The sequence below is a fragment of the Netta rufina genome, assembly GCF_964035555.1.
Source record: "Netta rufina genome assembly, chromosome: 9".
In the NCBI taxonomy this organism is placed as follows: domain Eukaryota; kingdom Metazoa; phylum Chordata; class Aves; order Anseriformes; family Anatidae; genus Netta; species Netta rufina.
Genome location: NC_140132.1, coordinates 16,864,930 through 16,888,580, shown reverse-complemented (window position 1 = coordinate 16,888,580; position 23,651 = coordinate 16,864,930). Strand labels below are relative to the sequence as shown.

The following is a 23,651-nucleotide window of genomic DNA, read 5'->3' as shown; positions in this document are numbered from 1 at the left end:
GACAACCAGGAGAAAGGTGGGAAACACTAACACTGAATTCAATGTGTGTGAGGGCCAAAGTGATGAACACCAAAGTTTATTTATTGTACTAAAGTCTTTAAGAGCCAAAATGCAACATATCACATCAGACACATACTTGGAGGGAAAGCAATGTGGGAAGCCCCTTCCTCTGTAATTTGAAAGATTTCCTTTCCCATCACTCACTACAGTTGACTCCAAAACCGTGGAGAAAACAGTAAATTCACCTTCACGCTGTCAGCAGCTGCTTCAGTTCAGCCTGCACTGCCCAAGGCTACAGTCTGTCCCAAACCCAACGCATAGCTAACCCCACCTAGACTTTTCCTAAATGCAGAGAGGGTTTTCCAGATGTAATACATAAATATTTACATGTTATCACTCCCTTTTTTCTCATCAATTGAGAAACGTTGCATTAAGAATCAAAGATACCTAGAGCCCAGAGGGCAAAATAGTTTTCAAGTAGGTCAAATGCTGATGCCTAACTACATCACCACATCCCTTTTATAGCTCACATTTATAGACACATATTCCATAAAATAAGGCATATTCATTTTGCAAAGAACAGAAAGGGAGTCATCAGCCTGGAACAAGAGTGCATGTCTGTACATGAAGGGGAATATTATAAAAGTTCAGACGTTTGGAGGAAAAAAAAATAAATCTAAATTTAGAGTGTCTATGTTTTTCTTATTTTAATAGAAGTAAAAAAGTAGCTGCTTGGGCCTAACAATTAGACAATGACGAAATTTTTCATTTCCACTTCAGTGCTCCCAAGGCAGCCTCCCCTCCTTCCATGAAACCCCCAGTCTGACGATTGCTTCATTCTTTGAGCACAAAAGCCACCTCCAATGCATCATTTCCCAGTTGCCCACCAGAAATCTTGCACTTTTAATCAAAGCCTGTCATTGAAAGAGAATTATATTTTTCTACTTCCCCCAGAAAAAAAAAAAAAAAAAAAGCAAGCTCCATAGACCTAAGTATGGCAGATGACACAAAGAACCTTTTTTTCCTGGTAGTGATAATTAAATTCTATAGCTCATTGTTTCAGATAAGATTTGGAGTTGTATGGGAGAGATAAAAAAGACTTTTCTTTGAAGAGGCTCTAATGTAAATGGCAACAGGTTAAGAAAGGGTAGGTCACAGCCTTCCCCCAGCAGCACAGCAAGAAATAAAGAGCCAAGATGTTGACACAAATTCACATGTAGTTTACTAAAACTGGGTATTTATGGTTCCCAAATCACTGTGTAGTACATGAGCGATGCATGAAATACATAAGGTTTTAGCTGCATTTTTACATTTAATCTTAGAGGTAAGAATTTAATACAGGTTTGTACAGCTGAGAGAAAAATCTTTCTGAGCCAGCTGAAACAGCTTCCCAGCAACATATTACGAGAATGTGAATGACAAAAGTTATTGGTACAATCTTGTGCCAAGAGTCCTGGTAAGCCTGAGCTCTGGGAGAGGTACCTGGGACACAAGGTGGAAGACAAAGGAGGCTGTTGGTGATTCCTGTTGCCTCCTTCTCTGGCTAGCCCTGGTCAAAGAGCACAGAGCAGCCTGACTGCCATATGCCCACCAGGAACAGAGGTCTGGAAGCACGCTTCCACACAGATAGGCAAAGGCAGCCCTATGTTTTAATCCCCCAACCACATGGGTTGAAAATGTAGTGATTTCATACAGACGCTGTAACAACAAGGCTTGGGGCATGGTGCTGTGCTTAAGCCACGCCACTGAGACAAATTAGACTCCTTTGCTGGTGTGACTTCTGGATTAACCTTGATCTTGAGAGTACTTGGAAAAGCAGATTGTTTCTACCTACCACAAAGAATATGGACAAGGAACTTTGTGTCCAGTGAAGCTCACAGCACAAGAGACCAGTAGGGACAAACTGTTTGGATGCATGGGACAGCACTGGAAACTTGGAAAGGAGGTACTAGTGACACACAGCACTTCACATGTCTTAACTCCAGCAGAAGGAAAAATTCAAAACAAAACATTGTCTGCCCTCTTTGCTTACAGAAACCTTCCTTAATAGGCCCTGCAATTCAGCCCTTGTGAAACGCTTACACCCTTCACAGGATCCTACCCCCTGGCTCAACATTAGTCATTAACATTCATGAAATGTTCGCTACGCTAGGAAAAGGCAGTGTGACTCCGTGTGACTAACTGGGTCTTCTGAAGTAACACTAATACAGTTAAATTTGCTTCCCGCATTATGTAACACTACTCCTAATAATCATGGAAGAAGAAAAGCTTAGTGATTGAAAAATATTTAATGCCTTTTTTTTTTTTGCTGGTCATTTCAGATTTTGACAGAAATCTCAAAATAAAAAGACAGGATACCACAAGGTGTCCAAATTTCTGGACCTTAGAAAAATAAAGAAGCAATCTAAAATGCTATAAATCACCATAAAGGACAACAAAATAGAGCAAAAAAAAATCATATTTGTTCAGACTTCTGGACAAATGACCAACTGCAATGACTGGACTGGTCTATTTTAACTGGAGCACACTGATACAAGATGGAACTATAAAACAGGGTTTATTTCTTTAATTAAATAAAATTACTTGAAATCAGAGACTTCGTGCTGCTATTACATGACAGGCATAAAGCCAGCACTTCATCTCCCAAATGAAATTTCATATTACATCTATTAGAAGCATTCTATAGTCAAGCAAGTGTAAGAAATTTTGACTGCTTTAGATATTTGGGGAATTACCTGCATCCAAAATGCCTTGAGCCAGGATTGCTCCAAACTTTGCCATAACATCATCATGCTTATCGTTGATCACTTTGGAATAGAGCTGTCTGAACTGGCTGACCTGGATGGGAAAAAAAAAAAAAAAGAAAGATTATAAAATTGCACTAGTCAAATACTCTGTCATTATGGGAAGTATCCTGGATTTCTGCATCCTAGGAGGACATTCAGTTTTTCAGTGGTTTTAATCATGGGTGATACACGTTTCATAATTAATTGCAGAGGTTTTTCCCACTTGAAGATACCCATATAGCGACTTTAAATAGTCAGCACAGACAGATTTCCAAACCACATCTTGCAGGCCTTACGTGAGTAGCCTGACGATCTCTGGAGTATCAGCAGAATAACAGACCAACTGATGACTTTGTGGCGACAACTACTATATGTTCTTAGGTGCGTGACACTGCACTTTATTAAATTTCCTCCAATTCCTACTGCTGAAAACCTCAAACCTATTCTGTTTTTCCTCTAGAATAGTTCTGCTGTATTGATAATGCTCCTACGGTGCGTCATCAGATTTTGCTACCGCACTCGTACCTTTTAAGTCAAAGTCATTAATGAAAATAATTAATAATGTAACAGCTTATGCCACGGTACATTTACCACAATGTTTTAAGTGCGCATTAATAAAGGAAATTACTAAACCTTTGGTTACATTATCATCATTGCTTCCAACAGCTTCATCTTTCACTGATTCACTAAGAGTTGTAAAGATAGAAGAGTATCACATCCAGAAATACCTAAGGATCTATCAAAAATTAATAGCTTATCTTTCAGTGCATACAGGGGAGCAACAATACGGTTCAAGTGGTTTTTATAGCTGAAGAAGCTGACCAGAAAATCCCAATCTGCAATGCAGTCAAAAGCTGAGAAGCTGCATCCAATCCACTGAATGTCTGGAGGAAACTTCTGTGCCTCTTCCCTAAATTCATTTTCCTTCAGGTATCTGTGGAAAATGTTGTTTTCATACTATGCCTTTGCTTGACACACTCAAAAGCTAAGGAGGTCTTTTCAAAAAGTCTCCTTACAAGAAGTCTTCAACAAGCTTCTCCCCACTATCAGCCCATTTTATCACTGGACCCAAGTCCTCTTCCTATTGCTACAGCCAGACAAGAGGACAAACTTCTACCTCGAGTTGCCAGACAGCCACCAGATATTGAAAGGTTCCCTTCTGGCTGCTAACCCTGCACGTGCAGAACGCCCCAAGCCTCAGAGCTGTGCTACTGCAGCCAGCTCCCACCCACCAGACAGTATCTGAGAAATTATATTAAATATCTGGGGTGGAAGAAGACAAATTGCCTCTCCCAACCCAAGAGCGTTGTATACCAGAGTCCCAACACCATCTGATAGGCCTACATAATTAGTAGACTTCAGATAAAGACTGCATGCTTTCTGCAAACTGGTTTTGTTTAAAAAAACAAAAACAAAAACAAAAAACAACGAAACAACAGGCATCAATTCACCACACCTTTTAAAACACAGGAGCCCTAAAGGAAAAGCCACATTCCAATCACTGCCCTTTCCTCTGCTCTTTCAGCAGCTAAGCCAGCTGTACTAATCGGCACCTCAACATCTTTAGCACTGATGACATCTAACCTGATGCAATCTAACCCAGTCTCTGGCTTACGTGAAGGACACGAACGCTCACATGAGTAAGCCCCGACCTGCTGAACACCAGCTGTAATAAAATTACTCGCTTCGATTCCCACAAATGGACAGCCTCACAACCACGAAGCACCACAGCAGCTGGCCACCTCAGCAAAGCTGAGCAGAACAGCAGCCCAGCATTTACTAAAACAGACAGGAAAAATGTCAGCTATTTCCCTGTCTCAGCCCAAGTCCAACAATCTGTGTATTAATATCCGTTCCCTATTTGCCAGTTCTCCTTTGCATTAAGTTCTTCATTACTAGGTGGTAAGGCCACCGAATGGAGGTGACTTAAATGTCCTTGCCTTTATAAATGCTAAGGAAAAGGAGCAATGTACATTTTCAGGGCAGCCACACATAGAGATGGGGTGGCGGGGTGATACTGCACACACAGCACAGGGTTTCTTCTCGATATACTGAAGGAACTCCACCACCGCTTCACTCTATTTATGCTTTTTCACGCTCTCCTGATTTTTATTTAGGAAAGCTTACACCGAGGTTTACACATTTAATATAAATAGTTTGTTTCTTATGCCTGACCTCTTGTACACTGGAAAAATACCTCAGTTTGTACTCACGGTGTTATTTTCCCTCAATATTCATACTCACAGCCTCGGAAACAGAACATGTCCTACCACCTGCTTCCTCCCGGAGCGACCTTGATCTCCAGCAACCTGGAGCAAGGCAACCACATGCAGGCCAGCTAAACCAAGACCTTCAGTTATTATTTGGGATGGACACAGAAGCAACATGTAAAACTATTTGTCTGGTTTTGCTGAACAGTAGGATTCTAGTGCCTCTGTTTAAAGCACATCATTCCTGTAACTCTGGGCTCAGCTTCTAGGCTTGGAATATTTATTAAAAGGGATCATAGAATCATAGAATATCCTGAGTGTCACAAAGCTCTGAAAAAAAATCACTCATTCAGTGGACTGTAATCTGGAATTTACACAGTAATCAAATCTTCAGAGAACAAAACCCTAGGCAAAGCAAGAAGGTGTTCAGCAGGTCTGCTAAAGTTCACGCTGGCGTCTGAAGTCTGACAGAGAAGTACCTCGGAGCGCAGGGCAGAAACACCTCACTTGGCAAACACGAGCCAGTGCTAGCAGCAGAAGTCATTCACTTCCTTCCCCTAGTCACAGCTGGCAGTCTCTGAGCATCCTTTCCCTACCACGGCTTCCACTGCTCCTACTCACATATATGAATCCAGAGCAGATGAACAAATCATGCTGGTACCAGCCCCAGCAGGAACCAACCAGCTGTGGTACTGGGACACCACGCAGAGCAGCAAGCTAACCGGGACACCTATGACTGCAAGAGACCAAGCGACAGAAACCTGGCTGCTACACCTGAGGGAACAATTGCCACATCTCCAGGTGATGTGGACAGGTTACAGTAGGGAATTAGTGGACAGCAGGCTGTCACGAACAAATGTTGAACAGCTAGAGTAAGAAATAGTCCTTACACCCTGTATTTATTAAATACAAAATACAGAGTGCCACAGTAAGAGTTCTGCTTTCAGATATATTTTGTGTACCTGAGGATTGTGAGCTGGGGACCACTGCCAAACCTGCAAAACATGTTAAGATAGCGTGCTCCATTCAAAGTTTTACTTTAGCATTAGCAGAAGCACAAATGCTCTATGAAAGGGTAGGAGACTACCCAGCCTGGCCTTAGGCACCAGGCAAACCTAGATCAAAAAACTGACTCAACACTCAAACACGTATTACCGGCCTACACGTTTTCCAGGCTGTTCCTATACAGCAAATGCTTCACAGCAATGGACATTTTGAACTAGATCAGCTCCCAGCTGCAAAACATTCCTTGAAAGGGTTGGGAAAAGCCTGCTTTGGCAGATCTAGCAGCAGCAGTTCAGGAAAGTACCGTCCTCACACGGCCACTGCTCCATCCCTCCGGAGAAAGAAAAACAGATTCAGACAAAAACGCAGTTCTACCTTTGCTGCTGTGGCAGCCACCTCCTACAGAATGGATCGAGACGTCAACAGCTTCCAAAGCTGTTGAAACAAAACCTGTCAGAGTTTGTCTAGTAGAGAGCCCTTTAATCTGCTCTTGTTTTTCCTTCAAATCATGGCAATGAGCACATCCCAAATTACCAAATAGGTTTGTTTAATAATATGCTGTGAAACTCACAAGCTCTGTTTCCCCCCTCAAAATCTTCAAGCACTTTTCCAAATGCTATGAAGTTATCAAGCAATTGATTTGGGCAACATCCAGGGGGAACACTAAAACATGGGCAGTGACTCATTTCATCTTTCCTAACAATCCACACACACCACTCTGATAATTAATGCTGGCCTCAACTGCATGCCGCTGATTTCAAACGAAGCCAAATGTGCAACCTTGGAAACACAGAGGAAAACACAGGCTTTAAGACATGAGAATGGTACAGCACCATTTCCTACCGCAAGCCCGAGGGGCTCGTATTATTTATCATTTAATAGGCTGTTTACCACTTCTCCCTCTACCAGTCACCGTCATGTATGCGAAGCCTAGGAAATCGTCAAGAATACGGCCTCTGTTCATTAACAGCCACAGGAAATGGTGACAGTCCGCATGTGATGCTTATTGCAAATGCAAAATTCTTAAAAATAAGATTATTTAGGAATCTGTTTTTAATAAAAACAAGATTCCAAGTGCTTGTGTGCTTTTTCTCTCCATCTTCAAAAGTCAAAGCTGTTCTACCTACGATTGCTCTCTTCAAAGCATGTAAGAGCACACAGCATACAGAAACATCTAACAGTAACAGGCTTATGTGAAGGAAAGTTAAGGTGCTACTAGAACACTGCAAAAAAAATATTCTTGCATCCTAGCAAGATCTGGCATTTCATTTAAGATAAGATAAAAAGAACTCTCAGGTCCTGGCTTCCTCACATATTAACGATAACAGGCCGTGATGGAAGGAGAAGGGAAGAAAACCTTTGAACTTGCTTATTATCTTCTCAGTCTGTGAAGATGACTACCCTAACGCAAAAAGAGCAAAAGTAAATTCAATTCAAGATGTTAAGACATGTAGCATGCCTCACAAATTGCTGCCTTAATTGCCTTGCTGGTCACAAAGACTTAACGAAGTTGCCATTGATTTCTGTTACAGTGATCTCATCATATCCATAATTTAGGATTCCATTTCACAAAATCAACTTGTTGTTCTGTATCCTCCACTAATATGGCTCTTAAATGTATCAGCAGAGGTCAGGAAAAACCACACTGGCTGGTCACAGAGGAGTCTGAGTTGGAACATCAAAGAGACCAAGTCAGTTTTATACAAGAGTTGCTACCCTTTTTAGCACTTAAGCAACTTGTAAGTTCTAGGGACCTCCATCCTTCATTTATGAAATACACCGCTTACTTCAGCTGTCTGCTTAAACCGAGTGAGCACAAAGACCAATACAAAGAAAAGAGGAAAGCAAAAGTTATTCAAAGATACACACCTACATTCTCTCACAACAAAAGTAATTTATTTTAAATCAAAATACTTTGATTATTAAATCTCTACTTATCACTGGCATTTCAGCATTGCAACACTCAGCTTTCAAAACGAGTATTTTTTTGAAAATCTGAAGTTGTCTTTTTCCAATATTTGTAATTATTATTTATTTTTACAGAATGCTTTTCTCTTAAGTCTCCTTTCCGGTCCTAAGGCAGGACTGCTGGTGTTTGGAGAACCACTAACACCTCTGCACTAGATTCTCAGGGAATGGGGTGGGGGAAATCGAGGCAATTAATTCCACGAGCAGGTATGGCACCTTATTTGCTGTGCTTTACGTGAACAAAATTAAGAGCAAAGCCTGTTACTAGAACAGCTTGAGAAATATGTCACTATCATTCCCCACGCCTCAGATTGCAATGTTAAAGGAAGGATGGAAAGAAAAAAAATGATTAAAACAGAATTTATGTAAGATCTCCTGGAAAGAAGGATAAAGCAGGCAACTACTCTATTTGCTACTCTCTTCATACCAAGTTATCATAGAGCTTAAAGTCCATCTAACTCAAAGCACACAGCTCACTAGAAGTCTACGAAAGCACAAAAAGCAGAAAACACGAAACTGAGAAGCAATGACAGGAAGCTTGCCAGACTATATGCCACAATCTTTATAAAATCACTCTCTTGCATGCAAAGCATCTCAAAATATTTATCAGCAGTGAGACAATGATATGAAGTGTGTTTAAATGTAAAATTTCGCTTCTCAGTAACCCCTAAAGACAACAAACACAGCTTGTGGGACATAAAATCCACCATGCTCATCTTACTAGCTGCTTATCTAGCAGTACAAATACATACATCAGGTTATACGCTTGGTATACAACACGTCACCCTGTGATTTAGGGGTCTAATTGGATCAAAATGTCACTGTAATCCAAAAATGTCTCGTTATCTGAACTCCACCCTTTCACATGAGAATATTTTTTCTTTAGACTGGCAGAGAGCTCCAAAAATGTTTCCCATGGAAATGGGAATAATAAATAACTCAACCGTCAGTCTATTCCTCACAATATTCCTTTTACTTCTGAGCAAGAAGCCATGATAGCTACTGCTAACTTCTGGAGAACCTTCTTCCTTCAAAAGAAGAGAAATTTATATATTCTGTGTTGAGATCCTGTATTCTCAAATTATTTCAAGGATTTATTATTTATAATCGCTAGGGTTTTTGGTTTGTGTTTTTAATATCGGTAGCAATTGTATGACTGGGTAATGAATTGCTTTCTGTATCTATATTGTGTAACACTGCTCAAATTATAGCTTACAAACAGGTCCTTAGCATAAAGCTTTTTCAGTAACAATCCCCATTTTTAAACAAGTCCCCGAACCCCAGACTGAACACCTCATCCTGTATTTGCTAGCCAAATTTGCAACCCCTTTAGGAAACCTACTTATTACATGTACCTCTCAAGTCAAGGTTAGCAGGACTCTTCGGGGGAAGAGATCTGGCTTGTTACACACCTAAAACAATCTGTATTTTTGCTAGCCGTTTCTTCTGTCTGCACTTTTCTTTAGGATACAGACTCTCACCAATCATCTCATGAGAACTGAAAACTCAATAGACAGACTCAGCAAGTAATCCATAACAGTCTTGGATGTCTGACTTGTTCAGACCAGCTCACAATATGATTAGGGTGTTTCGCAAACTAAAATGAATTTATTCTTAATGTCTTTTCACAGAAGAAAGTATCATCTTTATTCATTTCAGGTGTCAAACTGAGGCACAGGGGAGCTATACAATTTGCCCAACATTAGAGAGGAGTGCAGAAGAATGATTAAGCCTGGTCTGAGAGAATTGGGGTCGTTTAGTCTGGAGAAGAAGCTGAGAGGAGACTTAACTGCTTTTTACAACTACCTGAAAGGAGGCTGCAGCAAGGATGGTGTTGGTCTCCTCTCAGGTGACAAGTGACAGGATGTGAGGAAATAGCCTCTTTTTTTTTTCAGGGGAGGTTTAGATTAGATATCAGGAAGAATTTCTTCAAGGAAAAGGTGATAAGGCGTTGGAGTAGGCTACCCAGAGAAGTGGTGGAATTACCATCTCTGGAGGTATTTAAGAAAAGTGTGGATGTAGCGCTTAGGGACAAGGTTTAGTGGTGGACTTGGTAGAGATGTGGGTGGTTAGATTTGATGGTATTAGAGGTGTTTTCCAAACTAAATGATTATATGATTCCTATACTCAGGGCTGGCATTCCAAGCACTAGATTAAGGAAGAAATTGTGAAAACAAAAAAGAGTCTCTTCCCGAAGAGAGAATCACTCAGCATCATGTTACACATATTTCATATCTTGTAAGATGAGGGGATCCTACAGATCTCTAGTGGTCTCCACTGTTTTATTCAGTTGAACTACAATTCTGATAATGCAAGTAATACTAATGCTAGATTCTGCTCAGTGAAAATGGTCTGTTTTTGGTTTATAATTTAAAGGAACAAACCATCTGCTAGCAAATCTTCATGATCTGTAGCTTGGAAACACCCAAACACCTGTATCTGTAGATGTTCTTTGCCGACTTTCCCAAGTACAGCTTTCCACTGGACAAAGTCACACACACACCCCACTTTCTCCCCATACAAATTGAGCAAAAAAAAGTATCTGCTTTTATCATAGTTCAGTTTCTAAAATGACGTTGATAAAAGCAACCCCTATATGACAGATCAATAGCAAAGTACCAGCTACAACTCTGTCTCAGCACTCACCAGGGCAGATGAAATGTGAAACCTCAGAGCTTCTATTAATGTAGACTTTTCGTCTGTACAAATGTTTGCATATTATCATCTGTCATATATTCACAAAGCAATCTATTTTTAAAAGCTAAACACAGCACACGCAATTCTTTTTGCCTTCCGAGCAGAAAGACTCCATTAAAAAAAATTATTTGCTATAAAGCAACTGAGACAGATCTGACAGGAGAAATTGTTTCACCTGGAAAGCATTTGTCGAGCTACAAAAGAAACAGTTTTTTTATTGCTACCCTGTATGGTGGCCACATCAAAAATCAAGTTTAGTATCACAAGAAACAACTTTACTAAACAACGGTTCTCACATAAATCGGAAGTATAGAGGCCTCTATATATTTTAGTGGAATCCAGTCACTTTGTATCGGTACAAGATGGTTTTAGACCTTTTAAGAAAGAGTATCTATTCATGTAACAACTCAACTTGAAATGCTGTCATCTACCAAGCATGTTTCTATCAGCATGCATTGCTCCCCCATTCAGAAGTGCATGCTCTGATCCACGCAGGAGTTTCCTGCTGTGCATTTAGATATTGCTCTGAGGCACATACCCTCCTGCCAAGACTTGCATGTAGTGCTGAGACCTAATGACTTGGCATCATGTTTCCCACCCAGCAAGCTGGTATGCAAGGTATGGCACTCTTTATTACCTTTGGGCAGGTAATCTCAGTCTGCTGGATCATGATAAGGGCAGATGCAATCAGAGCTCCTTGACGTACATAGTTCACAGGATCATTTGTCATTGGCTCAAGCAAATTAATCGCTTCCTAAAAAAAAAAAAAAAATCATCACAAAGTTAATACTGCTATTTTCAGTACTCCAGGATCCAGTCCTTTAATCCTAGGTTGTAAGATTGGTGCTGTCACATACATTTTTAAACATATTTTGCATGTTCTTGCTAAATAAAGCAGAAATCTATATAGCTGGGGCTTTTCATCTAAAAATTGGGAAGAAAAAAAGTGATGGATAGAACAAGATCTACCTGCAGAAGTAAGATACATTCAGCACATAAGAACTGATGACAAAGGTATGTCTTAAATCTACTCATAAATTATACTTTCTTTGCCATTCTTCCCAACAAAATACATCAGCATTAACTTCATTTTCCACTTAGGAACAGATGATCCTGAGATATCAAACATCACGTCAGAGGTTATAAAACAAGCCAGTAAAGTAATCCAGGTCCCAAATTTTTGGCCTTACACTTTATTGTTAGAATCTGTAACATTCAGCAGCACATGAAAGCACTCATCTCAAACTCACATCAGCTGGGGCTGCCTATAAGCACCTACACAGTAAATCCAGGTTTTAAAAACATTTCAAAACATCTATTGCTTCTCCAAATTTACTAACTGCTCAGGTAAACACAACAGGAACATGATCCACAGTGGATCTACCAACAAGCATTCATTTCAAAGCGGACATTGAATATGAATTATGAAAAGCTGTAAGCAGCATATACTGCAATGGACTCTTTAAACATACCCAGGACCAGCACATGCAATTTGCAGACTTCTCAGGCTAAATCATCTCTTTGGACACATTTTTATTCTCTATTTACACTTCTGCCACTTCGCAAGCCATGACTTAAACATACAAATAATTGTTATAGACACTAATTCATTTCTGACCATCCAAGGTCCTCAGTGCACATTACACAAGACAACCAACCTGACCTAAACTCACTGCTGCCACAAGGAGATCCTCTCCTTCCTCAGGTTCCCTTCAGTTGTACTGATCCTCCCCTTTGCTGTGCTAGCTGCAGCCCTCATCACACCTCTTAGTGAGCTTTCCCAGATTGATAAATCAGTAGAGAGCTGTTCACATTTTTTTTTTGTGTTGTTGTCTGGATGAGTTTTCTCTGACTTTGTGTCTGCATCAATGCACTGGGGAGCTGGACATAACACAGGGAAAGGTGGAAAGAGGGACTGAGGCTACCTGTGTCAACAACAGCAAGTTGTTAGGGGGCTCAGCCAACACTCACCACCCACACTCTTCAGATTTAAGTGGAATAAACCTTAAATAGCAGTTTGTACTGCCGTGGGCTGTACAGATTAATTTGGTCTGTGACAACCCAGGGGCTGTCTAAAAGCACTCCAAAATGTCACATGAAGCAAGCTGTTAGATGCTTTTTGGAACACAATGCAACAGTTTGACACCCACCCTAAGATGATGAAAGAGCTCTTTTAATTTATTATGTGATCTTCTGATTACAGGATTTGGACAGAATCACTTTGCAGTCTCATGCATTGAGCTTTCTCCTGTCCACACAAACTGAGGACATGAGCAAATGCAATTGAATGCACGAGTGTCCCAGCACAGACCTCTCAGTGTACTTCTCTCAGGGTGAGGCTTTCCACAAACAAGTTGTTTTTATACAAAACACTATTTCTGAGGAAAACTTCTAGAATAATCCCATGCCCTCACTTTTTTCCATGTGAGCTAACTTCAAGACTACACTTCTCTGAAAGAAGCTATCACAGGTGCCTCATTTTTTGGCTTTAATTCAACACCATATACAGAGCATCCACCATTACAAAAAGCTTTCCAATCTCTGAAGTCAAATATACATGTATGTGGACTTTCAAAACCTACTAATATAAGCTTCAGATGATATGTCTGTATAATCAGATGATCTAGATCTTTATCACACGAAGTATCTAGAAATAAAACAGACTTTGTGCCACTAAAAGCATTTCCACTTAAATCAACTTGTCAGATGCAGCAGGTTAAAAATAATTAGCTCCTTGATTCCACCTTCCACTTGAGAATAAAGCAACCTGAATTAAAAATAGTATTTCAAGTTTGCTTTCAAGTCTGCATGCTTTGGATGCTAAAGATGGCAGGCAGCGTATGTCAGCATTCTGCACATTTCGCAACACAAGTGACATGCTGTGGAATCTCGTGTGCAAGAGCCAAAGAACTAATGTTTAATACTAGCTGAGGAAGGGATGATACAGATAAATGAGAGTTTTATCAAAAACTCAGAAGCATGAAATAATATTTTCACGTGGTCAATCTACCTATCTCAAAACTGATTCGTTACCAGTACAGACTGCATACGTTTGTGGATAAAGCAAGGAAGCTTATCCCAGAGTTTACTTGCTGCTTGTCCCACACTGAGCACTCACATCCTACAGAAGTGGGAATCCTTCTGCTCTAAAAGCCCACTGCCACCCACTGTGATAGTTATCTTTTACCAATACTTATAAATTGAGAGTAAAATTTACTGGCTGTATATTATTCACCTGAAAAAACAGTACATTTCATTGCACTTCACTCTATATGGATCTTCTGTGAACTATGTACCACAGAAAAGAAGAAAAGAACTAGGAGTTATGCAAAGTACTTGCTCTTTTCCCATCATTTACATCCCCCATCCTCCTCTGAAGTGATGCGTACAGAATCAGCTCCAAAGAACAATGATTTTGGAGTACTGAATATGTATTTAATATTGAGTAGCAACTGTCAGTAAGAAAACTCCAAGAAAAGTTTTAGAGATAAAATTCCAAGAATGTGGCAATAACGTATAAAAACATTCTTCTACTTTATCTGTTCTGCACAAGCAGGAAAAGAGTCTTTATGCCCAGGACAGTTAAAAAATGTAAAGAAGTACTGCTTTCCTCCAGCTGGCTAGGAGTGTGCACGTGCAAGAAATCTGATCTATGTGCATGACATTTCTGCACAAATGTTGCTGTGGAAGGAGACTGAAGAAAGAGTGGATGACTACTGGTCCTCACCTTGTTTCCAGTGCCCGCACAGCAGATACCCAAAGCCATGGCAGCTCCATAACGCACGTGGGGATTGTAGCTCTCTGACAGCAAAGAAACCACACTTGGACACTGCTCAGGAGTCCTAAAGAAAGGCAAAAGAGAATGTTATTTCTTATTATTGTTCTTTAAAATTTGGAGACTTTACTTTGCTCATATTGGAAAACTTAAATTGTCCTTCCACGCAATATGCTTGCATTTCTCAAAATATATCTGGAGGAGTGGAACAGGTGGACTCAAGAGAAGAACTGGGAAGAGAGCACAAACGAATAAACTTCCCCATCCTAGCAGATATGACACATGGTTCCCACTCTTAAGATCTTCCTTTTTAGTGTCTACTTTTTATGGAGACATTAAAAAGTTACCCAGCAGAATGACATACATATTGAGACTGAGGTCTTTCTCTCTAGAAATCACACCGTTGTGACTGACTTTCTACTCCCAGGTGTATGCTCTGTGAGACACACAGTACTAAACCTTCCATCGGCAGACATAAAACCACCTCCAGTATTCAGAAATCCTGGTGGATGGACAGCTTGGTGGATTCCAAACTGCCTTTTGCAACTACTGCTTCTGCTCACTCCTCCTCACCTCCACCTAACACTCACAGTCAGGGCTTGTGAGGAAACTTTGATAAATGTACTTCCAAACAGAGTACCAGCACTGTGTACTGTTGCCTCCTCACAATATCACGCTGTGATGTTGCTGTCTTTTAAGAGATCTGAACTTGGAGTGTATGTCCTATGCCTCACTATCTGAGATACGTCTTGTTGGCCATTACTGTAACAGAACTCCAAGCCCTCTGCTGGGAAAGATGAGAGAAAGCTCTTAATTTCCTACAGCAAGAAGCACACATCGCTAATGCAAAGAGTCTCATAAATATCAAATATTTCTGAAGTATTCTAAAGCTCATTTGCAGGTATAGATATATATTCATTTTCCTCCTGTCTGTGTAGTTGTATTGATCACTCAGTTAATTTTGATGCTCTATGAGACATTTCATAACATTGTACACTGTCTGTTTTAGCATTTCTAATGCAGCAAAGACAAAAATGTTTTTAAAATAAGCACGTTTCATACACATCTGCATTCTGAACTCATAGGCACTGCAAGCACATCCACCACAGCTCATCTTTTCAATCCACCCAATCTCATGACACCACAAACACAAGAGCAACGCAAGAATGCATTTGGCAAGTACATGCTCATGAAAGGAAAGATGGGAAACTATACATTGCAAGAGATTAAATTACAGCTGGTTTCAAAGTGGATATCTTCCGGTTATCTACTCCATTTCACTGCCTTGCAGCCTGGACTAGCTCTGTATCTGCCACGCTTGCAATCCTAAATACAGTCTTGCAAATAATTTACTTTGACTATAAACCTATTTCAGATCAAAACGTACAAGTGAAAACTAAGGTGTTCCTGGCTCTTGGCATTCAGTTCGCAGTTTGTGATATTGGCTCTATTCTTCTCACCTTTGCCATAATGAAAGATGAAGGTGGGAGGCAGTAGCTGTGGTACACGGGAACTATAAATCATCACCTTGTATTATTAGGCATCTATCAAAGTGCTCAACCAACTCAAGACGTAGGAATGATATTACGGAGTATGCTCCAGCGTTGTTTTTATTTAAATGCATCCCTGAATCATTGAAAACAGGTAAAGGCACCTCAAAGCAATAATATATTCCTTTTGTTTCTTGTGACTGAAGACCCAAGACAAATTCATATAACCATGTACATCAATTCTGCACTGCGCAGATCAGCTAATTTCTACTCTAGCTATTATCTCTCCCCATTTCAACGCTTTTCCCAGTCTTCTCTGACAACTAGCCCTAAACTCCTGCTTACACTCCCCTCTTCTTCTGTTATCGCAGACAAGCAGCACCCACCCAAGCTCCAGCCCTGCTTCAGGCACTGCAGAAGGGACCTGAAGGCACCCACGTTTCACAGGCTACTCAACCCACCAGCAATCTATTTTTTATGAGTCTTTCCTAAAACACCAGCGGTGGGGGATACAAGAAAAAAACACCACCACACACAAGAAGAAGGGAATAGCTGGAAGCTCTGCTGCCTCTACGGTTCAGCCATGATGAACATTAAGCAAAGGAAAGCTGGGAAACAAAACAAATCTGTCCCACAGGCAAGCAGCAGAAGTGAAGACTATAAACTAAAAGGCACGTTTAAAACTACCTGTCAGTCTGTTGGTCAAATAATAGCTTGAATGCTGACAACGTTTACTAAAAATGAGCTGATGTGGAGACTGGGAAGCACAAATCCTGTAATAAACGAGCGCAAGCATTCAGCTGCACGGAAGATTTCAGCTCTTGAACAAAGACTCTTAACACCTTTGTGTTTGCTTAACTTCAGCAAATGTTGAACAGGCAGATTGTGAGCCAAAGAAGAGAAAAACATCTTCTGGCAAAGATGTAATTATGCACTTTGAAGCATTAATCATAAAATTCCTGCTCAGAAAGCTGAATTTTATAGAATCATTAACTTGGATGGATTTTTGTGTCTGCAGGGTCAGAAGTTCCAGCATAGCTTTTTATAAAAAAAAAAAAAAAAAAAAAAAAAAAAAAAATCAAGATGAATGCACACCAATTGAATACAGAATTCCTAGTCAGATTTACATTATTTGTAGCCTTTATTGTGAATGCTTTTGTCTCATATCTACCCATAAAACAGTCAAACATTCTGACAGGTGGCCTTCTGTAAATCCACTTCGGGAGCTGAAATTACTGAAAGGACCCCACCACTTCCCTCGGTCCCACAGCCCTCTGAACCCTGCAACCTTCAAAAAGTGCTTTCCCGCTTATTAGAGAAGTAGAAGGCAGAATCACAAGCAGGTAGAGGAATCTGAAGAGCCTTGTAAAAATGCTTATCAGAGGAACAGGACTTCAATGTACAAGAGCACTGCTGGCATTGAAGTTACAGCTGTAACATTTGTTTGCTCGCTCCGTTGCTGAGATGCTTTACAAAATCTTACACACTGTTGCCACAAGGTTAGCCAATATAAACCCCAAACCACACTTAGTAAAATTCATAAAACTCAAAACAATTCTGTCAAGCGATCAAAGGAAAAAACTTAAAACGCTCTCATATGCAGTTACAGCCTGCAATCCTGCTCCTGTGGCATTATTTCCAACCGGTAATCCAATTGAGGAGTATGGTTAGAAAGTGATCCTGCTCTCCTTCTACTAGCCCAAGGTTTCCAGCCCTCACTTAGAGTGCAGCCACGCAAACTGCAGACTTGACATTCAGCACAACCAGGAGGCAGCTCTGCTGCTGCTGCTGGAGGAAGCTTCCACTCCACCGGGACCAGACCCCATGCTGGTTCCCAAACCTACTGCACCCCTCCAGCTCCCTGCTGGACACCTCCACCACAGCTTATCAGAGGTCACACTCAGGAACTGGATACTCCTAAGTGTTAGTAAGGACATCGGTTGTTACTGCAAATTAAACAGATGATAACAACGCATGAAAAAACAGAACAACATCTGGAAATCTAGTGGGGAGAAGTTTCATCTGCAGGCTCCCCTCCTCTTAAAAGTCAGAGGAAAAACTCTAAGCCTGGAGTATGTTTAATATATTGTGAGGCAACATATCATGGTCCTCTATTCTGATCTTCCCGTAACAGAGGCCAGTAATTCCATCGCACAAATTCCTACATTAAAGGCTGAGGCACGTCTCTAAACTGCCCATCTTTCTAAGATATACAGCCCCATGTCTATTTTTAAACCAAATTATCTTTAATGCACCGGTTCCTTCCTTTATTCCTAACGCTGGTTTTGCTCAAGCAGTTTGCTTTTGCAATTACATTTTACTACAACAGCAAAACAACAAAAGAACTGCCTGATTATTTCCTTCATTTTCATTTGAGAATTGCTCAACTGCTCCTACGTAAGCCATCAAAACAAATGTCAATGAATCCACGCCCATATCCAAAAAACAGCATCATAATTTGCCTCACTTTATCCTTTATGTTATCAGGAAATAAAATAAGCCAAAGAAACTTCACAAGGTTTTTTGTGTTTTTTTTTTTTTTCTATAGACTTCTACACAGTAGCTGGCTACAGATTTGTTTCCAACCGATGCCAGGATAAGTTTTATTGTTGTGATGTTTGGCCTGCAGATGAAGGACTCGCTCCAAGGTTCAGTTTGGTTTGTTTGAGAAGCCATAAACAAAACCTTAAAAAAATTAAGATGCACCACGACAGCAATGAGAGATTATCAGCAAAACATAGCAGCTAGCATTTTATTAGTTTTACTCACCAACTGGTTCCCCTCAAAACCACCACAAGAAACAAACATCCTACTTAACTGAGGATTTTGAATCTTTACTGAAATGGACAGGCGCTGCCTAACTACTGCCCAGTGACCTCAACTTTAGCCGCAGCTTTGATCTCCTTCCTAGGGATATTCATCTCCTTTATGGTTATAATTAAATGTGAATTAAACGTGAGATCTCTATATATAAGTATTATATATAAGGGCTGATAGTTAGCTTTTAATTGCCCTAGAGTTTGTGAAAACTAAAGGAAGTAGTATTTTTTTTTTTGTTTGCTGTGTTTTGTTTTTTAATGTAGCTTTACTTGGAATCTGTAAGGTATCTCTACCTTGTGGCTTTTCTAAACATAAATTAGATGTGCAGATGCAGAATCAATTCTTTTCAAGATTTGCCTACAAGAGCCTTACTGCCACACTAAAAGTTAAGAAACACTGTTAGATACATTGATCGTTTAACTTTTTTTTTGTCCAAGAAGCATACACCCATACCACAAGACAAGCTAAAAGCTCTGATTGCCACATTTTGAAGCACTTAGTTTCTTAGATTACATCCCAGTTAGAATCACATTCGAACACCTTTGTGCAATTTATCTGCAATTTTACGACTTAACACATCTTGAAGGGTGGAGGATTATTGCCATTTCTATTTTAGCAATATCTGAACATGAAACCATGTTTATGTATAAAAGCTAGCATCAATAAGTAAATAAACAGAATGCTGAAAATAAGCCATCAGATTGCTCTTGCAATTGAGACTAAAAATGGAAGTGTCTGAAGCATCAGTAACATGCATTTATTTTTTAGTCTAAATATTTAAGGGCTTTACAACTAAGTGAAATATGAAATGTTAAAGAACAAATGTCAAATATATCTTTTAAATTCCTCATTAAGTCTCGCCAGTCATATTTCACGTTATTCAAAATATTTATAAACTTTCTAAACTATTGGGCAGGAATTAATCGTTTGATACAGTACTACTTCTACACATTGCTGTTCTTGTCCAGTGACAAAAGGAAAAGCTTGATAGATATTCCATTTCATACAAGAATGAGTTAATAAGGGAGGAATGTAGATGTCTAATTGCAGTTTGCACTCATTTCTGATGGAGGATGGATGAATAGGGAACAACACAGAAAAATGCAGAGAAAAATGCAACAAGTTGACATATTTCAGTGTACGTTAAGCATTGGTGCAAATCCTCTCCTTCTCTCTTGACAGAAAGGATCCAAGCGATTCCCATGGCAGGCATTTCCTGCAGCTATCTCACGCGACACAGGCTGGTTCTCCTCAATGTCTTTCTCTGCAGTGCCTCCCAGTTGCACACCCAAGATCTGCTGATGGATGAGAACTTCCAGGAGGCCTCCCACCACCAGGAGGACCAGGCTGAGAGCTGCAGACAGCCACAGCATTTGAATTGGAGGGCTATGCACCTCCCAAACAGCTCTGTCACCAGCAACAGCTCACATCTGATATAGATATTGGCCCATTACAATGCAATAGCATGGGCAACGTGAATACAGAAATAACAGCAGGGGGATCTGTGCACACTTCAAACACTCAGGTTACTGTAGACCATCTTAGCAAGGCCTAGGTTTTAATACAGGAAAGGGCCTGGGCACGGGCCTACAGAAAAGGCCTAGTGAGTAACTAAGCTCTCTTCACTGTGTGCTTGAGATCTGTCACAGATACACAGGCATGTACGTTTCTCAGAAATTATTCAAGCCTGGGAAGGTTCAAAAAAACATCACAAAAGGCAGATAAGCTCTCACCATCTGAAACGAAACAGCACACAAAGCAAGCTTACGTGCTGTACAAGCCGACACATAACCAAACTCTCGTCCTCTGAGAGGTCCTAAGAAAATTGTTTTCATCTGTATTAACAAATCCTTCCCCTTTCAATTAGATACGAATGCTTTCATCACACCGGTCTGCAAGCAACAGTACAGCCTTCAGGTGGTGCTTCTAAGTGCCTCCCCCCTCCCAATTTGTTTAATTTAGCCGTTTTAGCAGCTAAAGAGATGTTTTCATCATATAAATTACATTATAAAATCCAATGAGGCATTCCAGAGAAGTGGGAACGCTTGATTTTCACTTTGACGAAAACAACTCTTTAATGCAGCAACCTACAGAGATATTTCTCAGATGTGGTTAAGATCTGTGAAGGAAATTTATAATGCAGAACTCAAGCTGACAAAATTGCATTTCTAACTCTGATACTTCCCCCACATTGAAGTGATTGAAGGATAGTGCTACTGCACTGTGAAAGACAAAATTTGAGAAGAAAAAAAACAACAAACCACTTTATAGATAATGCTTCAGAGCCAGCACAGGCTTACATCAGTACACAATGCTCATGATGAGCTGGTTTCTGATAGATGCATTGTCTGTTTTTAAACTCCCAGAGCTTTTAACTCTGTTCTTTAAATCTGGGGATGTGATGTGAAGATCAGCACATGCCATATACCCACAAGTAGACCACTGAAGTTAAAGGATTAATTTATCTTTTACTATACTTCAGTGGTTTTACTGTGGAACTTTTTTTTCCCCCGCACATTCATTATTTAGACCATCCTGCCAATATTTCTGTCACCAGAAAGTGGCAATAGTTCCAGCCACTTTTCAACACGGACAAAAATAGCTCTGGTGTTAGTGATGAAGGAAAACAAGCTTCATCTGCACAATCAGAAGGAGTGAAAACTGGCCGTGTTTAATCCAAAAGAAAATTTAAAAGGTAAAGATTTCACTCCAGTTAAATTAATGCTAGGAGAGCCTTCAAATTTCATAAAATAGTACAGAAGCTGATTAGACAAAGTTGAGATTAAGGAAAATGGAATCTAAAAGCTTCTTAGTCCAATACAGTACTGCTCCATCCCCGTTCCTGTATCTGTATGTATTCACTCCCTTGCATGTGCTCTGTCAGTGCTGTCAGAGGTGATAATGGGGAGGTGGTCACATAAGGAAACAATTACCATAGCTGGATTCATCTTTATTTCCTAAGATAGGACTTTCTGAAGAATAAAGATGTCAAAAGTCAATTGAAAATGAAGACATCATGAAATCTTACCAAAAGTTTCCTTTAACAAGAAAAAAAAAAAAAAAAGGAACAAGTTGTAACTACTTCTCTGGAAATTCTACAGTGCTATCTGAAAAAGTTAAATACTTCTGTTCATTTCTGACAGCAGCTTTCTCTCTTTAGCCCCAAAGTAGCTGTATCCAAAAGAAGTTTTTGTTTGCTTTCTAAACAAATATGAATTGATTTGTAGTTCCTCGATGATCCAATTCCCAGGTTGAGCCCGGTGAGAGCACTGAACAACTCAGGGACTGCAACGTCCAGTAATATACCAGAGGCCAGACCGTGATCTCACAGTTTTTTCTGGCCTTAAACTCAATGACTCTTACACAACTGTCCAGCTAATGTCCTTGGAAGTAAACTCTATTTCCATTTTTATGCAGAAATGCATGAAGTTAGAGACTACACACACATCTGACTGAAAGTTGGAAGGTAACAAAAGAGAACACTCGCAGTAATAAGAAGCAGCTGCATGTAGAAAGATTGAAAATCACAGCCCACACACTTAAAACAGTGTGCTCATTGGAGTGTTTACATGGCGGTAGAACTTTTTAGGGTTAACTGCTTCCAAGCAGAGAGAGCTGAGGGAGAGCGCGAGCGCGCGTATGCACACACGCTATCCTGCATGTAGTTCCAATAGTCCAGCAGGAAGGGTTCTTTGCAGGGTCTGCACATCCTGATACAGCTACAAGGAGCATACATTAGAGCGCTGGAGTGCTCAATCAATTAACCCTCTCTGGCTTTTTTCCAGCTGAGCCCCCACTCATTTATTTCCCTGCTTTCAGGCACGGAGCTGGATGCACTGGAATGAATCAATCAGCAAACAGCAGTAGCAGAGGACTGCAAGTTTTCCTAACGAACAAAGAAAATCGCACTGAGACTGTGCTAACTACTTAAATAAAATCATCAAAAGAATGGAAGGGCAGAAAAAAAAGAATCTTACTTTTATCTTTCTTAAATGCAGCAAGAACACTTTTTTTCCTCCATTCAAGAGCTGGAGAAAATACCTGGATAAGGAAGATAGTTTTCCCAAAAGAGAAATTCTGAATCTTAGAGTGAAAAGAAACATAAGTGCTAAACAAAAGCAGGCAAAGAGAGACACTTCAGAAAAGAATAAGAAACAAAACCAAATGAACAACTTGCTTTCTAGAAAACAGTGAAAAGCATCTTAAAATCCATCACATGATGAAAAAGAACAATAATTTACAAAGGATCGTCCTGGATATAAAGTGAACTCTACTGAAATCCAAGAGAAAAAGGTAAGGCTTTCTTCACCTGAAAATTACAGCACATCAAATCTTGCCAGTACCCGAGTGCGTTCAGCTTATCGACATGACAACTGGCTTAGTGTCTGCTTGAACAGGGAAATGTAAGCGTTAAGTCTTCAGCAGAGTTGAGAGAGAGAGAGAGAGAGAGAGAAAAAAAAAAAGGCTGTGCTTAATAAAAGCCCTGCTCAGATTACAAAAACAAAAGAAGGTTTACTCACTCCCCCCCTTCAAGTAATGGGTAAATTTAGATGTCTCAGTTCCATAAATCTTTACTGTCCCCTTGAGACTGTCACCAGTGTTTTATTGTCTACAGCTTCCTGACCCTCACCTGATAAATTAGGAACTGTAGACATTAAAACCGAAGCCTCATACATCATTTCTGAAGATATTTTTGGGGTGACCCTCTGTGGAGAAATAGGATTCTTAATAAGGGGAAATATGGGAACTGCCGTCTGCCTACGCACACACTGCTGGAGACTAGACACTGGGGAGAGGAGGAGTTGCATACACACAATGCGAGCATCTGTCTTTGCATCAGTTTGTACTTAGAAAGAGCAAATCTACGTACTCTATAGCTAGAGGGAACCGTTTGGCATCC

The 23,651-nt window shown here is 40.2% G+C and overlaps 1 protein-coding gene across 1 annotated transcript in view; it reads right to left on the bottom strand.

Moving 5' to 3' along the window:
• PSMD1 (proteasome 26S subunit, non-ATPase 1) overlaps positions 1–23,651 on the bottom strand; it is a 71,246-nt gene that overhangs the window by 11,576 nt on the left and 36,019 nt on the right. The window contains exons 17-19 of the mRNA XM_084291991.1: positions 14,394–14,508; positions 11,304–11,420; positions 2,736–2,838 (exon numbers count right to left, since the gene is read on the bottom strand). Of these exons, the coding sequence (XP_084148117.1) occupies positions 2,736–2,838; positions 11,304–11,420; positions 14,394–14,508 (335 nt within the window). The remainder of the gene's footprint in view (positions 1–2,735; positions 2,839–11,303; positions 11,421–14,393; positions 14,509–23,651) is intronic.